The sequence below is a fragment of the Panthera onca genome, chromosome B3, assembly GCF_046562875.1.
Source record: "Panthera onca isolate mPanOnc1 chromosome B3, mPanOnc1 haplotype 2, whole genome shotgun sequence".
NCBI classification, from domain to species: domain Eukaryota; kingdom Metazoa; phylum Chordata; class Mammalia; order Carnivora; family Felidae; genus Panthera; species Panthera onca.
In genome coordinates this window covers 4372336-4392238 of record NC_138344.1, presented here as the reverse complement: position 1 = coordinate 4392238, position 19903 = coordinate 4372336, and the positions used below count along the sequence as shown (strand labels likewise).

The following is a 19903-nucleotide window of genomic DNA, read 5'->3' as shown; positions in this document are numbered from 1 at the left end:
GGGGCCTGGTGCAAGATCACCTCCCTGCTGCCCCTGAGTTCAGCCAGTTTTCCCAGCATCAGGCCTCCTGCTCTGTGTTAGGTGACCGTGTTCAGTGGTTGACCCCAGGGGCGCCGGAGCCTTGGGTGCATTGCTGGGGAGGCTGCCCTCAGCTGTCCTCTGGGACCGACTGTCCCTCCCAGCGTTTTCAAGAAATAAAGAATAGTTGGGGCGCCTGGGTGGCTCAGTCAGTTAAGCGTCCGACTTCGGCTCAGGTCATGATCTCCTGGTTCGTGGGTTTGAGCCCCACGTCGGGCTCTGTGCTGACCCTCAGAGCCTGAAGCCTTCAGATTCCGTGTCTCCCTCTCTCTCTCTGCCCCTCTGCTGCTCGTACTCAGTCTCTCTCAAAAATAAATAAAATTATTTTTTAAAAATTTTAAAAAAAGAAGTAAAGAATAGTTGTGACTTAATTTTTTCTTGTCTCCTTGATTTTTATCAGGATGGTTTGCGAAGACTATCCGGGAATGAATATGTTCTTTCAACAAAAAGTAAGTTTTAACTTTTTAATCTGCTGGATCACTGTTAATATTGTAGTAGCACTTAAATGATGAAAATAAATTTTTTTTTGTTAATTTATTTTGAGAGAACACGTGCAAGCAGGGGGAGGGGCAGGGAAAGAGAATCCCAAGCAGGCTCCTAGCTGTCAGCACAGAGCCCGATGTGGGCTCGATCTCACAAACCGTGAGATCGTGGCCCGAGCCAAAACCAAGAGTCGGAGGTTTAACCGACTGAGCCCCTCAGGCACTGCTCCATTGACCTTTCTCAGCAGTAAGACGTTTCGTGGTCGGTCATAGAACATCCGACACACAGCAGCTGTCCCCCCTACGGAGCAGTTAACATGGAAAAGCCTGCTAATCCTGTTCCCCAAATCACATCGCTTTGCAGGCCTGCAGCAGGCGCCCGGCAGTGTTGTCACCCCCATCTCCCTTCACGACGTCCCTCCCCGGATAGCTCGGGCCATGGAAAATGAGGAGTACTGGGACTTTGATATTTTTGAACTGGAGGCCGCCACACATAAAAGGTGCGTCCACGGGGAGCCCCGCAGGCAGACAGCCCGGTCCCGGGGCATCTGCGGACAAAGCCCTCCAGGCAGCAGGGGATCTGCCAGAGGCAGGTCCTGGTCAGGGAGGGGGGGCTCCAGGGGAGGACCAGGGCCCCAGAGGGGTCAGGGAGGGCTGACTCGTCACAACTCCCGCAGAGACCGCCCACTCGTGGCCCATGTGAAGTTGAACAGGGGACGTGACGTCTCTGGGTGGCAGGGGTTTTTCCTGGAAGATACGGACGTGCCTTCTGTAGGTGGTGGTACGTTGAGGGAGAGCGAGAGCCCCACTCAGAACCTAGAACTAAGAATTAGAAGCACACATTCGCCAAGAATTGTCCCCACATCGTGGTCGCCATGTTGGTGTCAGGCACGGGGACCCCCCGAACTCTAGTCGTCCCGATCTGGGCACGCTCACACAGAGTGGGGACAGCACTGGGATTTTACCTTGAGTTTCGGCCCTTGAGGGAGGCACAGGGTTGGCTAAAGCACTGTGGCTGACTGGGCACCCTGGGAAGGGCCGTCTGCATTTCCAGCCAAGGCTGCGCTTTGGGGGGCTGAGGCCGGAGGGACCTGCGTGTATTCTGTGGGCCCATGGGATGGCTAACTCCTCAGGTCCCCTCCAGTCTGGGTGAACTGTCCTCACCCGGCCTCTCCCCTCCGATCATGCCCACCAGGAGTCAGCCTTCCGCTACATTCTCTTCCCCTGCACCCCACATGGGCAGGGGCCGTAGAAAGAATACTCTAGCAAACGAATCTTGGAGCACCTGGCTTACGTGCTAGTGACGCCGCATTCATGCGAATCAGGCCAAGGTGGGCCGGTTCAAGCCCTGGGAGCGTGGTGACCTCCAGATGCCACCTCAGCAGAGCCACTTCTTGCCCTTCCAAGCCCAAGGCCAGATGCTGGATTGAGGGAACTTCTCAAGGAAGGGCCTGAATTGGTGGCCAGTCGGTCACCTTCTCAGGAGAAACCGCCTCCTGCTGCGGCACCCACCTTCAGATTGTTGGGGCCATTACGTGACAAGTGACAGTATCTGGGCCACAGGCAGCCTTCAAGAAGTGTTCTTTGCTTCTAGGCAGGACATCTGGCCAATAACACAGGTCTAGCAAGTCCAAAGGCGAGGACAGGGTTCAAGCCTGGCATCACGTGGATTTTGAGGAATCTACTGGTGCAAGTAGGAGTCACTGCAGGCGGAAGGGCAGGGCCGGCAAAGCCGGCCCCAGCCAGTGGGGGGCCCTGACCCAGGGCTCCAGCCAAGGTTGGTGTCAGCCGCCGGGGCCCCGGAGACACGGACGCCGCTCGGGCAGCCTCCCTGCCCCGCACGCTCGCTGAAGCCGGGCTCGGGTCGGCCGGTCGGGTCTGAGCCTCTTTGGGGCTCCACACGCTTTGCCTGTTTCTTTGTTTTAATGCTGTGGACGTTTTTCTCTGTAGGCCTTTGATCTATCTCGGTCTCAAAATGTTTGCGCGCTTTGGAATCTGTGAATTCTTGAACTGCTCTGAGGCGACGCTGAGATCGTGGCTGCAAATTATTGAAGCCAATTACCATTCTTGTAACCCCTACCACAATTCCACGCACTCTGCCGACGTGCTTCATGCCACTGCCTATTTCCTCTGCAAAGAGAGGATAAAGGTGAGCTGTGTTTGTGCTCAGCGGGCAGGGCCACGGGACGGTGCGCCGCCTCGGCCAAGTTGCCGTGCAGGGTGACCGCTGGAGCGGTCCTCGCCTGCACGCCGCCCGGCCGGGAAGCTCTGTGGATTCGATGTGTTCATTCGGGACGCCTCACAATACCCTGCTGCCCTCCTAGCGAGGGCCCGTCCTTTCTTGTCTACGCGGCGCCCGGTGAGAACTCCCGAGCCCCTGCCTCCCGTGGCTCCCCCGCACCGCTACCAGCGCGGGCTTTCCGAGACAGCACATCTGACCGTGTTGTTCTCGGGAGCGGCCTCCCGCCCGCCACAGGTGTCCACAGCTTCCTGACACACGGGCCACGTGTGAGACACGCTGAACCACCGTACTTTCTGACGCTCCTGCCCTCGACATGCTGTTCCCTTTGTTGGTCCCGCGTGGCCCCCACCTGTCCTTCAGGGATCCACACCCGCCTTTGTACCTCCAGGAAGTCTTGCCTAGACCGCCCTCCATCCCCAGTACTGACTTAGATGCCCTCTTCCATGTTCCCGCTCCTCTTGGGCACATTCCTGATCTTACCGGTCCGTCCACTCCCATGTGGCCGGCAAGTTCCTTTCGTATCCCCAGGGCCCGTCCTGCTCAGCTGAGTCTCCGCAGTGGCCACTGGCACCTGCCGGTGGCCAGTCACAGCTGGCTCAGTCTGCCTGGGCCCTGGCCGGCGGCTTTTTTTAGCTCTAGCTTCGAGGCAGTGGGGGAGAGGGGCAAGAAGACTGTAGCCCAGAGAGCAGGGAGGGGGGGAAGGTTCCACTCGAGGAACGTGACTCACCGGCCACTCCCAAACCAAGCTTCCTGAGAAAGCTTTTCACGTTGGAAATCACTTCATTAGGGAGACTGTCCAAGCAGCAACTAGACATGAGCTGATTCATCACATTTTGTGTTCTTTCCTTCAGTGTCCATCATAGCAGGGACTTCCCATGGCCTTGCCATTTATTTCACTTTTAGCAGAACCTAGGAAAAAAAAAAAAAAAAAACAGTGGTTTGATCCTTCTGCTCTAAGAATTGGGCTATTTGAGGGGTGATACGGTATAGCCTCCTGTCCGGGTGTCCTGGTACCCGGGGATGGCCACGTGGGGACCAGGGCATGGCAGGCGGGCGGGCGGAGCGAGGGCAGGTGCCTGCCGGTCCCATGTTGTTCTCCATGACAGGGGACTCGTGTGAGAGAGGACAGCGACATCAGACCAAGACTATAGGCAGAGTTAAGAGTTCAGAGAGAGGACCGTTTTATATAAAAGTATGAAAACAAAGGCCAGGGTGGTGGAGAGGGGTGTCTGTGTGTGGTTCGGTGTATAAAGATAGCCTAATTTTTGCTTTGACTTACTGCCTTTGAACTACTCTATAGATAACATGCAAATACATATTTAGAAAGCTCAGTTCATTATAAATAGCATTGATTGAGATATAATCCATATATAATTCACCCACTTAAAGTTAAAAGTATTGAATTTCAATTGAAATAAATTTTCAAGACTGGTTAGACGTGCATCTTCCTTTCAAATGTCTCTAGAATATTTCCAAAAATGAGCTGCTACCAGGACGTAGTGGATATCTTAATAAACGTCAGAATTTCATATATTTTCTAACCTTTGCAAAACAAAACAATTCAATAACTAAAGGTTAGATTTAAAAATGTCAGCCACTACAAATGAGAAAATACTTTAAATCCGTTAAGGCCTACAGAATGAGAAGGGCCAGATGACAATCCAAAATGGTTTTTTGAAACAACCAAGAAAATTAAATTCTAGCCAAACAAATCGAGGAATGCAGAAAGTGCCAGACACTTCCACGCTAACTTGAAAGCCTTATAGATGAAAGGTTTTAAATCAGATCCTAGAAGTAGGAAGCCAGGAGGTCAGCACCACGGAAGAAGTACTGAATGTACCAATTGAATTCTTCCAAATTGGGCTCCTGACTCAAGACGGTCACGTGAGGTCTTTGTCCCTTCGAGGACTTTTTCTGTGTTGCGTCAACCTTTTCAGAGACTTGAAAATGAGGGAAAACCTCCAGATTATTGTACCAAACTCACCAAATCCTGACATTAGCCCGACAGAGATGGCACCAAAAGCAGTGGGGGGGGGGCGGGGGGGGGGACACGCGAGACCAGCCCCTTAATGTGAGTGACGCACATCGTAAGCTGTTTCTCTCAGGTAGTAATACTGGTTGCTGTTGGTTCAAGTCAGTGTCTCAGACATTTTTTGTGATGGGTCGAGAGACAGACTGGCTGAGGAGGTGACTCCCGTGTCGAGGACACCTCGTATTTTGGTAAGTCCTGAGCTTGTGCGAGACCGAGAATCAGATCGTGTGCCCTAAGGAACAAGTACGAACATGAAACTGTTTCTGAGTAGGGCTAGGAAAACAGGATGTGCCCAACAACACGCTTTTCTCGGAAATCTGGCACCTTTTTACCTGAAAGTAGTGGGGCGGAAAGAAGACTCTACGGAAGGCTTCCCTGCTTTCTGCGCCATGCCCCGTTTTTAAAAGATCTCTTGTTTGCAGCAAACGTTAGATCCAGTTGACGAGGTCGCTGCCCTCATTGCAGCCACCATCCACGACGTGGACCACCCCGGGAGGACCAACTCCTTCCTGTGCAATGCCGGCAGCGAGCTGGCCATCCTGTACAACGACACTGCCGTGCTGGAGAGCCACCACGCGGCCCTGGCCTTCCAGCTGACCACCCGCGATGACAAATGCAATATCTTCAAAAACATGGAGAGGTGAGAGCACCGGGTCAGGGAGCGTGTTGGTCCCTCTAGCAACTTTGAGATGCGCGTCACATACTACAGGGTTCACCCATCTGAAGCGTACAAGAGCGGTCTGTATAGTCAGGGTCGCGTGGCCATCACCCCCCAGGAAGAAGCTCAAACTCACCGGCAGTCACTTCCCACCCCCCCTCAAGTCCCCCGGCCCCAGGCAACCCCACTGATGCACGTTCTGCCTCCAGTTCTGCACAACTCATAACAAATAGTGCACCCAGGACGTGGTCTTTTGTGGCTGGTGGCTTTCTCTCAGCACGAGGCTTTCAAGGCTCAGCAGTTTTGTGTCCTGACATCTCAAGATGGCAAGGATAGTGCTGACATCTTGAGCTTTTAGAGACTCCGAGACTCGGAGAAGCCGTCCTCTTCCATCTCTGCTCCAAACACTCCACTCCGCCCTCCTGTGCCCAGAACCCTCTCGCCCTTGTCGGTGTTCACGTGTGACTCCTCAGTTCACGTGTGATTACTCAGTGTGAAGCTCCTTCACAGCACTCATCACGTGTTCAAATCATTTTTCATTACTTGTCTAATGTCTCATTTGCTTCTTAAGCTCCGTAAGATCACGGTGTCCAGTGCCTTTTGTCCATCGCTGCACCCTCGGTGCCTAGCGTGGGGCCTGGTACAGGGGAGGGACCTGTACTTTTTAACTTGGATTTTTAAAGAATGTTTTATAGGAGATTTTTTAAAAAGGAGATTCCGGATTTTACACAACTCCCTTTTGCCATGTTCTAGAATTTCAGTAGGTTTTATTCATCGTTGCTGGTACCTACATCAGCTATCTCTGGAAAAATATGCAAGACCTGATAACTTGGGTTGTGTCCAGGGAAAGGAATGGGGTGAGTGGAGGGAAGAGGTGAACCAGAGATAAAAACCAGGGCTGGAGTGAGTTGCTCAGCTGTCAGATCTTCCCTCTAAGTGTCTGGGCACTGAAATTGGTGGATCTCGAGGTTCCTCTGGGGGGGTGGGGGGGGGGTACGTTCTTCGTAGCCACAGATCTCTGCCTTTGTAAGCCCCTCCCATGTTCTCTTCTTCCCGGAGCTACCAGCCCGGAACTACAGAATGGTGAACGCTTTGCCTGTAAGGCCTTGCCCATAAGCTCCTTGATTTTCACTTCAGTTTTCCCTCACTAACGATCTCGTTTCAACGTGTGCCCTGCGACTTCCAGGGACACGAGCGTTTTAGCTGCCGTGGACACGGTTCCAGATCACAGCCGTATCAGGAGTGCCTGTCTGGTCCGGATGAGTAATGCGTAGCGCCCTCTCATTTGTTGTCTGAAACAGGAATGACTATCGGACGCTGCGCCAGGGTATTATCGATATGGTCTTGGCCACGGAAATGACAAAACACTTCGAGCATGTCAACAAATTTGTCAACAGCATCAACAAGCCCCTGGCAGCACTAGAAGAAAACGAGGTAAGGGAAACCGACTGCAAGGAGAACCTGGATGGGGGACCGGGAGCCCTTACCCCTCTGTGCTGTGGGGAACTGGGGTAAGAGGCGGGGAGCTGTGCAGGGGCTCCCCCAGCAGGTTCACTGGGTTTAATATCTATTGGTTGGAAAATTATGTAAAAACTTGGCAGGAAAAAAGACCTCCAAAAAGAGATGCGGAAACCCTCAAGCTAACATTAGGTGGGTGGACCATTCCTGTGCCCCTTCTCACACGCATCCCCTTCCCCACTCCTTGGGCATCCTGGGGTCCGTTGGAGCCCTTGACGGGTCTCATTCCCCACCCCCACTGTGCACATGCTGTCACATCAGCGACTCTCCTCTGTTGGTCTCGGTCACAGGAGGGTAGAGGCTGAGAAGGACCCTGTATTTTGGTCCTAAGGGTGACATTATTGTTGCCCCCCCCCCCCCAATTTCTGGATTTGAGGCCTGGAGTTGCCACAACAACTGCCTGGCAAGGACGACACTAAGCCTCTGGCCAGGCAGGGGACCACAGCTACGGAAGCGGACAGATCTGGGTCCCCATCCAAGTTCTTCTTCGCCTTCCCGGGCTGTACAATGGGCATAATAAATCTCGAGACATAGGACTGAGGGGCAGGGGACAAGGTAGGCGCTTACTGGGACCTGTTCTACCAGATTCAGCCTGAGATCAGCACCTATCGCGTCTACTTTCACAGACCCTCTTCCTTCGAGGCCCTTCTACCTGCTCCACGCACTGAACATCTTGGCACCGGCTCACTGACTCCTCCGCTGCCTTCCTTGCCCGCTCCTGTCACCATCCTGAGAGCCTTCTCCGTGCTCAGGATGGTGTCCCAGGAGGCCAGGATCACCGTTCCTTGAGTTCTAACCCCACTTCACCAAGTCCTCTGACCGTGGCTTTTGGCTTTCTAACTCATTACCTTTCACCCCTGTTCCTGTGTGACCCCCTCTGAAACCTATGACGACTCCGCTCCCTTCCTCCTCTCCTGTTCTCCCGGTTCGTCAGCCTGCTTCTGACTTCCTTTCCCTTCCAGGGACTCCGGCGCAGGGGCCCCCGCACCAACCTTTTTTAGTGGCTCCGCCTGTCCTGGATAGTGTGTCACCTGGGCCACTGCCCCTGGCTGACTTCGGCCACAGACTCGTCTCCTCCAGAGAGTCTGGGCAGTTCCGAGACTTAGCTGAGTGTTCTGTTCCACTCGAAAGTCGCGTTTCTCCTCTGTTCGCACTTGGGGTTACTTCCGAGAGACTAGAAGTCCATCTAGTGAGCCAGAGCAGGGACAGAGTAATACGAGAGCAAATACCATACAGCTGGCGGGACCAAACGGTAGTCACACGGCTGAAGAGAGGAGCCAGCACGAAGCCCTTGGGACACGGGGCAAGGAGACCTGTCGAGGCAGCCTTGGTGGTGTCCACTCTGGCATCTGTCCAGGGGAGGAGGCAGCCCAAGCTCTGGGCGGGCACGCGCCCATCTTGATGGCATGTCTGTCCTCACCGAGACGAGACCATCAGGCCTTTTTCGACTACTGTGATTACTCGTGGAAATCACGTGATCGACGCCTTCGGAGAGCATGAGGAGACTGGCTTGTCTCTGACCGTGCTCTCTGCCCCGGTCCTCCCTCTTCCGACCGGGGCCCATTATACCAGGGGTTCAGAATCCATAGCAGACCAGACGGCATGTAGCACCTCGAACAGACAGAGCCCAGGACTAACGTTCCACCTTCAGTTCTTATCCTGGCTCAGCTGGATAGCCACAGACAAATCTCTTCGCCTCTCTGGGTCCCGGTGCCCTCGTCTATAAAGTAACACTGCTTTTCGTGCCTACCACAGATCTTTTCATGAGTGCACATCAAAAGAGAGTAACTGTTGCAGAAGTATCGCTCTATCTGGCACCATCTTGGTGCACTGATGGCTAATTCCCAAGATGATACCTGCCGTGGGACTGGGGTAGGGGCTGGGTTGTACGAAGCAGGGAGCCTGGTGCCCCACAAGACTCCTTTTGGTGAAAGGGCAGAGAAACCGTTCTGTTTAGAGTTCGCGTTCTTTTTCGGTAGGTGAGATCAAAGATACCACTCATGTCCCAAAAGGGGGAGCAGTAGAACTAGAACAAAGAAACAGCAACTGGGAGAAATACCTAGAATGGGGAGAAGAAAAGAGCCCAGAAAGGGACGGGCACAAAGACTGACCTCCAGCGCTACCCTCTGCTCTCGGGTCCCGCTCGGACCTCACCGGACCTTGCTTTCCCTTTCTGTCAAGGGAGGGGCTGACCTCCACGCTCGGGGTGTCCTCAGCACTGTTCTGTGAGGCCGTCACGGATAGGCCCGGGCATCCCGTGGGGCCCCCCCTGTGAGACACAGCTTGGCCCCGGGGAGCCCACTTGGATTGCTCTGAATCTCACTTGTGTTTTAGGAAACGAATAAAGACGAAGAAGCCATAAACACTATGCTCCGGACTCCAGAGAACCGGACTCTGATTAAACGGATGCTCATCAAGTGTGCGGACGTGTCCAATCCCTGCCGGCCGCTGGAGCAGTGCATCGAGTGGGCCGCACGCATATCAGAAGAATATTTTTCTCAGGTGAGATGCAGCCTCTTCACTTCCTTGAGAGAGAGAAACACAGACCATTAGAGATCGGGGGATTAAAACTAGGACGTAGAGTTCTAGGTGAAATTCTGTCCTTGAAGAACACTTCTTGTATTATAGGCTCACTGCTAAGGGATTTGATTAGTTTTCCCTCAGCTGAAAATGTATTGGCTGCCTTTCTTGCAGAATATCTCCACTGGATGTAGATTCCGGTGTTAACAGTTTTCTCCTAACAGCATTTTACACCGTTGTGTGCCCCTCGTGTTCTCTCTGCGTAGGAAAAATCCTCGTGGGGCAGGAAAAAGAAGTTAGAAAATACAATGGCTAAAGGTTTAGCAAGTTTACTGAAAGCATGTACACATAGATTCAAGAAACACAAACCTTAATCCAAGCCCACAGTCAAGCGGCTCCAAGCCTTTGAAGTAGCTTCGTGTAAGAGACCAGTGATGCTCACTCCTTCTGACTCCGTGTCGGAAACTATGAAGGTGAGAGAAGAGGGATTTCTGGGGAAGACGGGGGAGTAGGAGGACCCTGGGCCCACCTCGTCCCACACCCACAGCAGGGTCAAGGACCCAGAAAATGACCCGAGCACTGGCAGAAGAGACTCTCCACAGCTGAACGTAGAGAAGGGGCCCCATCCAAGGGGACAGGAAGGGCAGAGACACTGTGAGGAGCCACGCTGGCCCGCACGAGGGAGGGACGCCGCGGGCACGGAGAGCGGGAGACCCACGGCGAGAAGACGAGTCCCCCTGACATTTGGCTTTGAAACCAGAGGTTTCACTTCTCAAGTCCTGGCTCTGAGACGGGCAGACCGCCATCAGAAACTGAACCCCTGACCTGACAGAAACAGTGAAAGAAACAGCCCCAATGAGGTCCAGCATAGACACAGCAGTTCAGAGTGCCTGGGGTTTGTTTACTAGTCTCAGAACCCGTGCTGGAAGGGCAGGGGTCTTTGGAAAAGAGCTGGTGGGCACCGTTTTCTTGCCCTGCCCCTCAGCCTAGATACACCAGATGCCGGTGAGAACCAGCTCGGTGGGAACACTCTCCACCCCCCAACCCCGCGTGCTGCAGATGCGCCCTCTCCAGCCCAGCCTCACTGGTCTTCCAGAGTGGCTCCAGGTCCCCTCCTACAGCAGACCAGGCACGAACCTTGCTGACACCGTGCACCTGGCCTCTGTGTTCTGCACACCTGCCCCCGCCCCCAACAACTCGCCTTCAGCGGGAGCCCATCGAGAGCGGCGCCGTGAACGTGGCAGTGTGCAAGCAGCCTGGACAGGGGGCGGCACCGCCTCCAAGTGACTCCCTCAAAGGGACTCCTGCCCCAGGGGGAGGAGAAGAAAACCACACATGCCTGTTCAACCGTGGCCCCAGCAGTGGTCTGACCCAACTCGAGTCCGAGGCAACTCCAGACAGGCCCACCAACAACACGGGGACCGGACCCTGCCCACAACAGGCAGAGAGCCATTGCAGATGACTGGACTGGTGGCAAATGCGGCATAGCCACACACACAGGAGACACCCTCCGGCGCCAGGTCCCGGGGAACAGGGGACACAGCACCACAGGACCTCGTCTTCATGAGGCCACTCCTTTCGAGAGCAGGAGGCGTAGCTGAATCTCCAAACACAGAGAGCTAGACAACACAACACAGGAGCGTGTCCCAAATGAAAGAACAGGACAAAATCGCAGCAAGAGTTGTCACGCACATACTCTGCCTGATAGAGAATTCAAAGTAGCGGTAAGAGAGACGCTCACTGGACTGAAGAGTGGAGGATCTCGGGGAGACCCTCAACAAAGAAACAGAAAACAACCAATCGGAGGTAACTCAATCACCAAAATTAAAAATACACTAGATGGAGTAAACAGAGGAAGCAGAAGAACAGATCAGCAACCTGGAGGACAGAGGAATGGAAAGCAATCAAGCCAAACAAGAGAAAGAAAAAAAAAAAAGACTCATAAAAATGAGAATAGATTAAGGGAACTCAGCAACACCAGCAAACGTAGTAACATTTGCATTACAGGGACCCCAGGAGGAGGAGAGAGAGAGAAAGGGGGGCAGAAAATTTATCTGAAGAAATAGCCGGAGACTTCTCAAATCTGGCGAAGGAAACAAAAACCCAAATCCACGAGGCTCAGAAAGCCTGCAGCAGAATCAACCCAAGGAGGCCCACAGCCAAGACACGTAGTAATTAAAATGTCAAAAAGTAGTGATAAGACCATTTTTAAAGCAGCACAAGGAAACAGTTACATACAGGGGAAAAACCCCTGAAGGCTACCAGCTGATTTTTCAGCAGAAACGTTGCAAACCAGAAGAGGGTGGCATGATATATTCACAGTAGTGAAAGGGAAAAAAAAAAACCCTGCACCCTAGAATACACTATCCAGCAAATCAATCATTCAGAATAGGAGAGATAAGGACTTACTCAGACACACAAAGGAATTCATCACCACTAAAGCAGCCTTACAAGGAATGTTAAAGGGGACTCTGAGTGGAAAGGAAGGACCATAAAGCAAGAGTAAGCTATGTAGGAAGCACAAAAGCAGTATGTTAAGTATATCTATAAAGATCGGTCGATGGATTCACAAAATAAAAGGGTGTGAAGTATGACACCATATACCTAAGATGTGGGGGGGAGAGGAATAAAAATTTAGTGCTTTTTGAATGGGTTCAAACTGAAGCAACCATCAACTTAATATAGACGGCTGTATGCATAAGGTATTATATGTAACCTCATGGTAACCACAAATCAAAAACTGGTAATAGATATGCAAAAAAATAAAGAGAAAGGCATCCAAGTATATCAGTAAAGAAAGCCAGCAAACCATAAGTGAGCAAGCGAAGAAAGAAACAGAGAAAACCACAATAACAACCGTAAAATAAGTAACAAAATGGCAATAAGTACACACCTACCAATAATTACTTTGAATGTAAATGGACTAAATGTTCCAATCAAAAGACATGGGATGAAAAGTCAAGGCCCATCTATATGCTGTCTACAAGAGACTCACATATCATGCAAATGGAAGTGAAAAGAAAACCAGGGTAGCAATACTTAGACAAAATAGGCTTTAAAATAAAGATTGTACGCGTGCCCGGAGGGCTCAGTCAGTTAAGCACCCAACTTGGGCTCAGATCATGATCTTAAAGTTTGTGGGTTCAAGCCCCACATCAGACACTGCACTGATAACACAGAGCCCGCTTCGGATCCTCTGTCTCCCTCTCTCTCTTCCCCTCCCTCTCTATCAAAAATAAACATTAAAAAAATTAAAGATCATAACAAGAAACAAAGAAGGACACTACATAGTCCGAAGGGGAACAATCCAACAAGAAAATAAAACAATTGTAAATATTTATGCATCCAACATGGGAGCACATAAAGCAGCTGATAACAAACAAAGGAAGAAATCAACAGTGACACAGTAATAGTAGGGGACTTTAACTGGAACTTACATCAATAGACAGACATCAACAAGGAAACCATGGCTGATTGACACATTTGACCAGATGGTCCTAACAGACTTACTCAGAACATTCCATCCTAAAACAATACACATTCTTTTCAAGTGCATATGCAACATTCTCCAGAATAGATCACATATTGGGCCACAAAACTAGTCTCCACAAACTCAAAAAGATCAAAGCCGTTCTGACCACAATGCTATGACACTAGAAATCAACCACAGGAGAAAATCTGGAAAGAGCACAAATACATGGCAGTTAAATATACTACTAAACAGTGAATGGGTCAACCAAAAAAATGAAAGAGGAAATCAAAACACACATGGAAACAAATAAAACACAGTGGTTCAAAGTCTTTAAGGTGCAGCAAAAACTGTTCAAAGAGGGAAGTTTATAGCAATACAGGCCTACCTCAAGAAACAAAAATTTCAAACAACCTAACCTTACACATAAAGGAGCTAGAGAAGGAACAGCAAACAAAGCCCCAAGACAGTAGAAGGAAGGAAATAATAGATTGGAGCAGAAATAAATGAAATAGAAACTAAAAAGCAATAGAACTGATCAATGAAACCAGGAGTTACTGATTTGATAAGATCAACAAAATTGATATACCTTTAGCCAAATGCCTCAAAAAGAAAAAATGTTTTTTTTTTCCAAATAAAATCAGAAATGAAAGAGGAGATGGGGCGGGGGTGGGGGGGTGGGCCTGGTGGGTCAGTCGGTTAGGTATCCAACTTCAGCTCACCTGTGGTCTCACAGTTAGTGGGTTTGAGCCACATGTTGGGCCCTGTGCTAACAGCTCAGAACCTGGAGCCTCCTTCAGATTCTGTGTGTCTCCCTCTCTCTGCCCCCCACCTTGCACTCTGTCTCTCTCAAAAATAAACATTAAAAAAATTATTTTTAATGAAAGAGGAGATAACCAACAACATAGAAATACAAAGCATTATAAGAGAATATTATGGAAAATTATATGCCAAAAAATTGGACAACTTAGAAGAAGTGGATAAATTCCTAGAAACATCACCTACCAAAACTGAACCAGAAGAAATAGAAAATTTGAACAGTGATTACCAGCATTAAAATTGAATCAGTAATCAAAAAATTCCAAACCAACAAAAGTCCAGGACCAGAGAGCTTCACAGGTGAATTCTACCAAATATTTCAAGAACGGTAAATACCTGTTCTTTTCATACTATTCCAAAAACAGAAGAGGAAAGAAAGCTTCCAGATTGATTCTATGAGGCCAGCATTACCCTGATACCAAAACTAGATAAAAATACAAAAAGATACAAAACTCCAAAAAGAACTACAGGCCAGTAGGTGTAAAAACCCTCAACAAAATATTAGCAAACCAAATCCAACAATACATTAAAAAAATTATTTACCACAGTCAGGTGGGATTTTTTCCTGGGTTGCGAGGGTGGTTCAACATTCGCAAATCAATCAATGCGATACATCATTATCAACAAGGGAAAGAATAAAAATCATGTTCATTTCAATAGATGGCAGAAAAAGCATTTGACAGACTACAGTATCCATTCATGATAAAAACCCTCAACATAATAAAGGCCATATATTAAAAAACCCCAGCTAACTTCATACTCCATGATGAAAAACAGAACTTTCCCCTACGATCAGGAACCAAGACAAGGATGTCCCCTTGCACCACTTTTATTCAATACAGTACTGGAAGTCCTAGCTGCAGCAGTCAGACAACAAAAAGAAAGAAAATGCATCCAAACTGGTAAGAGAGAAGTAAAACTTTCACTGTTTGCAGATGACATGATACTTTTTATAGAAAACCCTTAAGACCACCAAAAAAACTACTAGAACTGGTAAATGAATTCAGTAAGGTTACAGGATACAAAATGAATATACAGAAAGCCATTGCAGTTCTATACACTAAATGAGGTAGCAGAAAGAGAAATTAAGAAAACAATCCCATTCGTAATTGCATCTAAAAGAATTAAATCCCTAGGAATAAACCAGGGAAGTGACAAACCTGTATTCTGGAAAGTGTGGAACACTGATAAAAGAAGTTGAAGATGACAAAAACAGAAAGATACTCCATGCTCATGGATTGGAAAAATATTGTTAAACTGTCCACACCACCCAAAACAATCTACAGACTTAAATGCTGTTGGTATTTTGCTAAGGATTGCATTATCACATAACGAGAACAAATAAGCCTGAAATGTGTATGGAACTACAAAAGACCCTGGATAGCCAAAGCAATCTTGAAAAAGAACAAAACTGGAGGTATCACAGTCACAGATATCAAGATATACTACAAAGCTGTGATAATTAAAACGGTAGGGTACTAGGACGAAAGTAGACATATAGATCAATGGAACACAATAGAGAACCCAGAAATAAACCCACGATTACATTATCAGTTAATCTATGACAAAGGAGGCAAAAGAATGAAACTGGACCACTTTCTTTCACTATACACAGAGACTTGTGAGACTTGAAACCATAGAAATCATAGAAGAGAGCACAGCCAGTAGTCTGATATCAGCCATTACATTTTTCTTGTTATGTCTCCTATGAAACAAAAGCAAAACTAAACTATTGGGACTACATCAAAATTTCTTTGCAGAGCAAAGAAAACAATCAACAAAACTAAAAGGCAACCTACTAAATGGGAGGAGATATTTGCAAATGACATCTGATAAAGGGTTAGTAACTAAAATATATAAAGAACTGATACAACTCAATACCCAAAAATCAAATAATGCAATTTAAAAATGAGAAGATGACATGAATAGACATTTCTCCACAAAGAAGACATCCAGATGGCCAAGAGACACATGAAAAGAGGCTCAACAATCATCATAATCATCAGGGAAATGCAAATCACAATTACAATGAGATATCACTTCACACCTGTCAGAATGGCTAAAATCAAGAACACAAGCAGTGTTGACAAGGATGTGGAGAAGAACCATCTTGCGCCGTGGGTGGGAATGCAAACTAGGGCAGCTACTGTGGAAAACAGTATGGATATTCTTCAAAAAATTATATAAATAGGGGTGCCTGGGTGGCTCAGTTGGTTGAGTGGCTGACTTCGGCTCAGGTCATGATCTCGCAGTCCGTGAGTTCGAGCCCCGCGTCGGGCTGTGTGCTGACAGCTCAGAGCCTGGAGCCTGTTTCAGATTCTGTGTCTCCCTCTTTCTCACCCTCCCCCGTTCATGCTCTGTCTCTCTCTGTCTCAAAAATAAATAAACGTTAAAAAAATTTTTTAAAAATTTGTTTAAAAAATTATATAAATAGAATTACCCTATGATCCAGGAATTGCACTACTTGGTATTTACCCAAAGAACAGGAAAATACTAACTTGTAAAGATATATGCACCCCGTGCTCACTGCACCATTATTTACAATAGCTAAAATACGGAAGCAACCAAAGTGTCCATTGATAGATGAATGGCTAAAGAAGTGGTGTGTGTACACACACACACACACACACACACTGGAATATTACTCAGCCTTAAAAAAGAATAAAATTTTGCCATTTGCAACAACATGGACAGACCCTAAAGGCATTATGCTGAGTGAAAATCAGACAGAAAGACAAGTACTGTATGATCTCACTTATTAGAATCTTTTTTTAAAAAAAAGACAAAGAGCTCATAGATACAGACAACAGATTACTAGTTGCCAGGGTAGGCAACTAGTAATGGATGCCTAGATGCCTAAACTAGAAATGGATGAAAGGAGTCAAAATGTACAAACTTCCAGTTATAAAATAAGTCATGGGGATTCAATGTACAGTATGGCATCTGTAGTTAATACTGTATTGTGTAGAAGAGAGTAGCTCCTAAAAGTTCTCGTCACAAGAAAAAGAAATTCTGTAACTATGTGTGGTGGAGGATGTTGACTTATTGTGGTGAGCATTTTGTAGTATATACCAGCTTGGAATCATGTTGTATGTCAATTATACCTCAATTAAAAAAAAGAAACACTTTTTAAAATGGCAAATATAGAAGTTTTTTTTTCTTCTCTTAATGTCTCTACACAGGACTATTTCCAGCAAAAGTGAAAACATTGCATTGTAGAGTACGTGTGACAGCTGTAACATAAAGGATGGGAAAAGTAAAAGTGCACGGATGCAAGGTTTCTAAATCCTACACGACTGCTAGTTACAAGGATAGTTCGGGGCCGCCTGGGGGGCTCAGTCGGTTGAACATCTGACTCTTGATTTCGGCTCAGGGCATGATCCCAGAGTCGTGGGATCGAGCCCTGTGTTGGGCTCTGCACTAAACGTGGAGTCTGCTTAAGATATTCTCTCTCTCTCTCTCTGCCCCCTTCCCCCATTCGCATACCCTCTTTCTCGAAAAAACTTAAAAATATCTATTAGCCGAGTAGACTAAAAAGTGAAGGATATATATGGTAATCTGTAGGGCAATCTGTGTTGCTTAGTAGTTAGTAGATATAATGGAACTCTAAAATACATTAAAACATACAAAAGTGGCAGGAAAAGAGAAACAGGAATGGGGGCGGGGGTAAAATGGTAGCCCTAATGCTAATCACATCAGTACTTATATCAAAAGTTAGTAGACTAAACACAAAGAGTTCATCAAAATGGGTTGTTGTTGTTGTTTTTTTTTAACGTTTATTTTTGAGGCAGAGAGAGACAGAGCATGAACGGGGGAGGGTCAGAGAGGGGGAGACACAGAATGTGAAACAGGCTCCAGGCTCTGAGCAGTCAGCACAGAGCCCGACGCGGGGCTCGAACTCACGGACCGTGAGATCATGACCTGAGCCAAAGTTGGCCGCTTAACCGACTGAGCCACCCAGGCGCCCCAAAAATGGGGTTTTTTTTAAAGCCAACTGACTACATGTAGTCTACCAAAGACACACTTAAAATATAAAGGATACATGCAAAGACAGAAATGAATGGAAAAAGATATATCATGCAAATTTTCAATATAAAAAGACTGGAATGGCTGTGTTAATCTCAGACAAAATAGACATCAGGATGAAAATATTACCAGAGATAAACTGGACACTTCGTATCGATTAAAGGGTCAGCTCTATAGGAAAGCATGATAATCGTTAAGTGTGCATAATAACAGAACTTCAAATAAATGAAGCAGAACTGACAGAGAAGCAGACAACTCTATAATCATAGTTGGAGATTTGAACACCCTCTTTCAGCAATTGATAGCACATCCAGATTAAAACACCAGTAAAAGCAGATAATCCACACACTATCAATCACCTTACCTTAGTTAAATATTCATAAAACCCTACACCCTAAGTGGGCAGAATATGCATTAAGTATGCACGATATGTTCACCGGCATACATCATACGTTGGGGCCACAGAAATAATTCAGTACATTTAAAAGAATTGAAATCATACAGAATATATCCCCTGGCCACATAGGAATTAAATCAGAAATCAGTAACATATCTAGGTAGATGCCAAATATTTGGAAATTGTACAACACACTTCTGAATAGTCCGTGCGTCAGATAACAAGGGAAATTTGAAAATATTTACAATTAAATGATAATTGGGGTGCCTTGGTGGCTCAGTCGGTTAAGCGCCCAACTTTGGCTCAGGTCATGATCTCAAGGTTCGTGGGTTTGAGCCCCACGTCGGGGTCTGTGCTGACAGCTCAGATCCTGGAGCCTGCTTTGGATAATGTGTCTCCCTCTTTCTCTCTCTGCCTCTCCCCCACTCACATTCTCTCTCTCTCTCTCAAAAATAAACATTAAAAAGAAATGATAATGAAAATCGATCAAAATTGTGGGATGCAACTAAAACAATGATTAAAGGGATGGTTACAATCTTAATTTATTACTATAGAAAAGGCCCTAAGAAAATCCCATTTACAGCTGCACCAAAAACAATAAAATATCTAGGAATAAACTTAACCAAAGAGGCAAAAGACCTGTACTCCAAAAACAATAAAACACTTGTGGAACATATTGAAGACAACACAAAGAAATGGAAAGACACTCCATGCTTATGGGTTGGAAGGACAAATATTTGTTACATGCCGATACTACCCAAAGCAATCTACAGATTTAGTGCAATCCCTATCAAAATATCAACAGCATTTTTCACAGAACTAGAACACAGTCCTAAAATTTGTATGGAGCCACAAAACTCTCCTAGTAGCCAAAGAAATCTTGAACAAGAAGAGCGAAGCTGGAGGCATCACAATTTTGGACTTCAAGTTATATTACAAGTCTGTAGTAATCAAAACAGTATGGCACTGGCATAAAAATAGACACGTAGATCAATGGAACAAAACAGAAAACCCAGAAATAAACCCACAATTATGTGGTCTATTAATCTCCAAAGCAGAAAAGAATATCCAGTGGGAAAAAAAATGTTCAACAAATGGTGTTGGAAAAACTGGACAGCCCATGTAAAAGAATGAAACTGGACCACTTTCTTTCACTATACACACACAAAAAAAACTCAAAGTGGATTAAAGACTTAAATGTGAGACCTGAAATCCTAAAAATCCTTGAAGAGAGCACAGGCAATAATCTCTGACATTGATCATAGCCACATTTTTCTAAAGATGCCTCATAAGGCAAGGGAAATAAAAGTAAAAATAAACTATTGTGACTGTAGCAACATTAAAAGTTTCTGTACAGCAAAGGAAACAACAAAACTGAAAGGCACCCTACTGAGTGGGAGGAGATATCTGCAAATGATATATCCAATGAAAGGTTAGTATCCAAAATATATAGAGAACTGATACAACTCAATAACCAAAAAATCAAATAATGCAATTAAAAAAGGGCAGAAGACATGAACAGGCATTTCTCCCAAGACATACAGACGGCCAGCTGACCCATAAGAAGAGGCTCAACGTCACTCATCATCAGGGAAATGCAAATCACAACTACAATGAGATACCACCTCACACCTGTCAGAACAGCTGGAATCAAAAACACAA

The 19903-nt window shown here is 47.1% G+C and overlaps 1 protein-coding gene across 2 annotated transcripts in view; it reads left to right on the top strand.

Annotated features, from left to right (window-relative positions):
- Positions 1–19903, top strand: part of PDE8A (phosphodiesterase 8A) — a 153458-nt gene that overhangs the window by 125906 nt on the left and 7649 nt on the right. For both annotated transcript variants that reach the window (XM_060617567.3, XM_060617566.3), the window contains 6 exons: positions 479–527; positions 925–1060; positions 2511–2709; positions 5257–5474; positions 6794–6926; positions 9345–9512. In XM_060617567.3, the coding sequence (XP_060473550.1) occupies positions 479–527; positions 925–1060; positions 2511–2709; positions 5257–5474; positions 6794–6926; positions 9345–9512 (903 nt within the window). The remainder of the gene's footprint in view (positions 1–478; positions 528–924; positions 1061–2510; positions 2710–5256; positions 5475–6793; positions 6927–9344; positions 9513–19903) is intronic.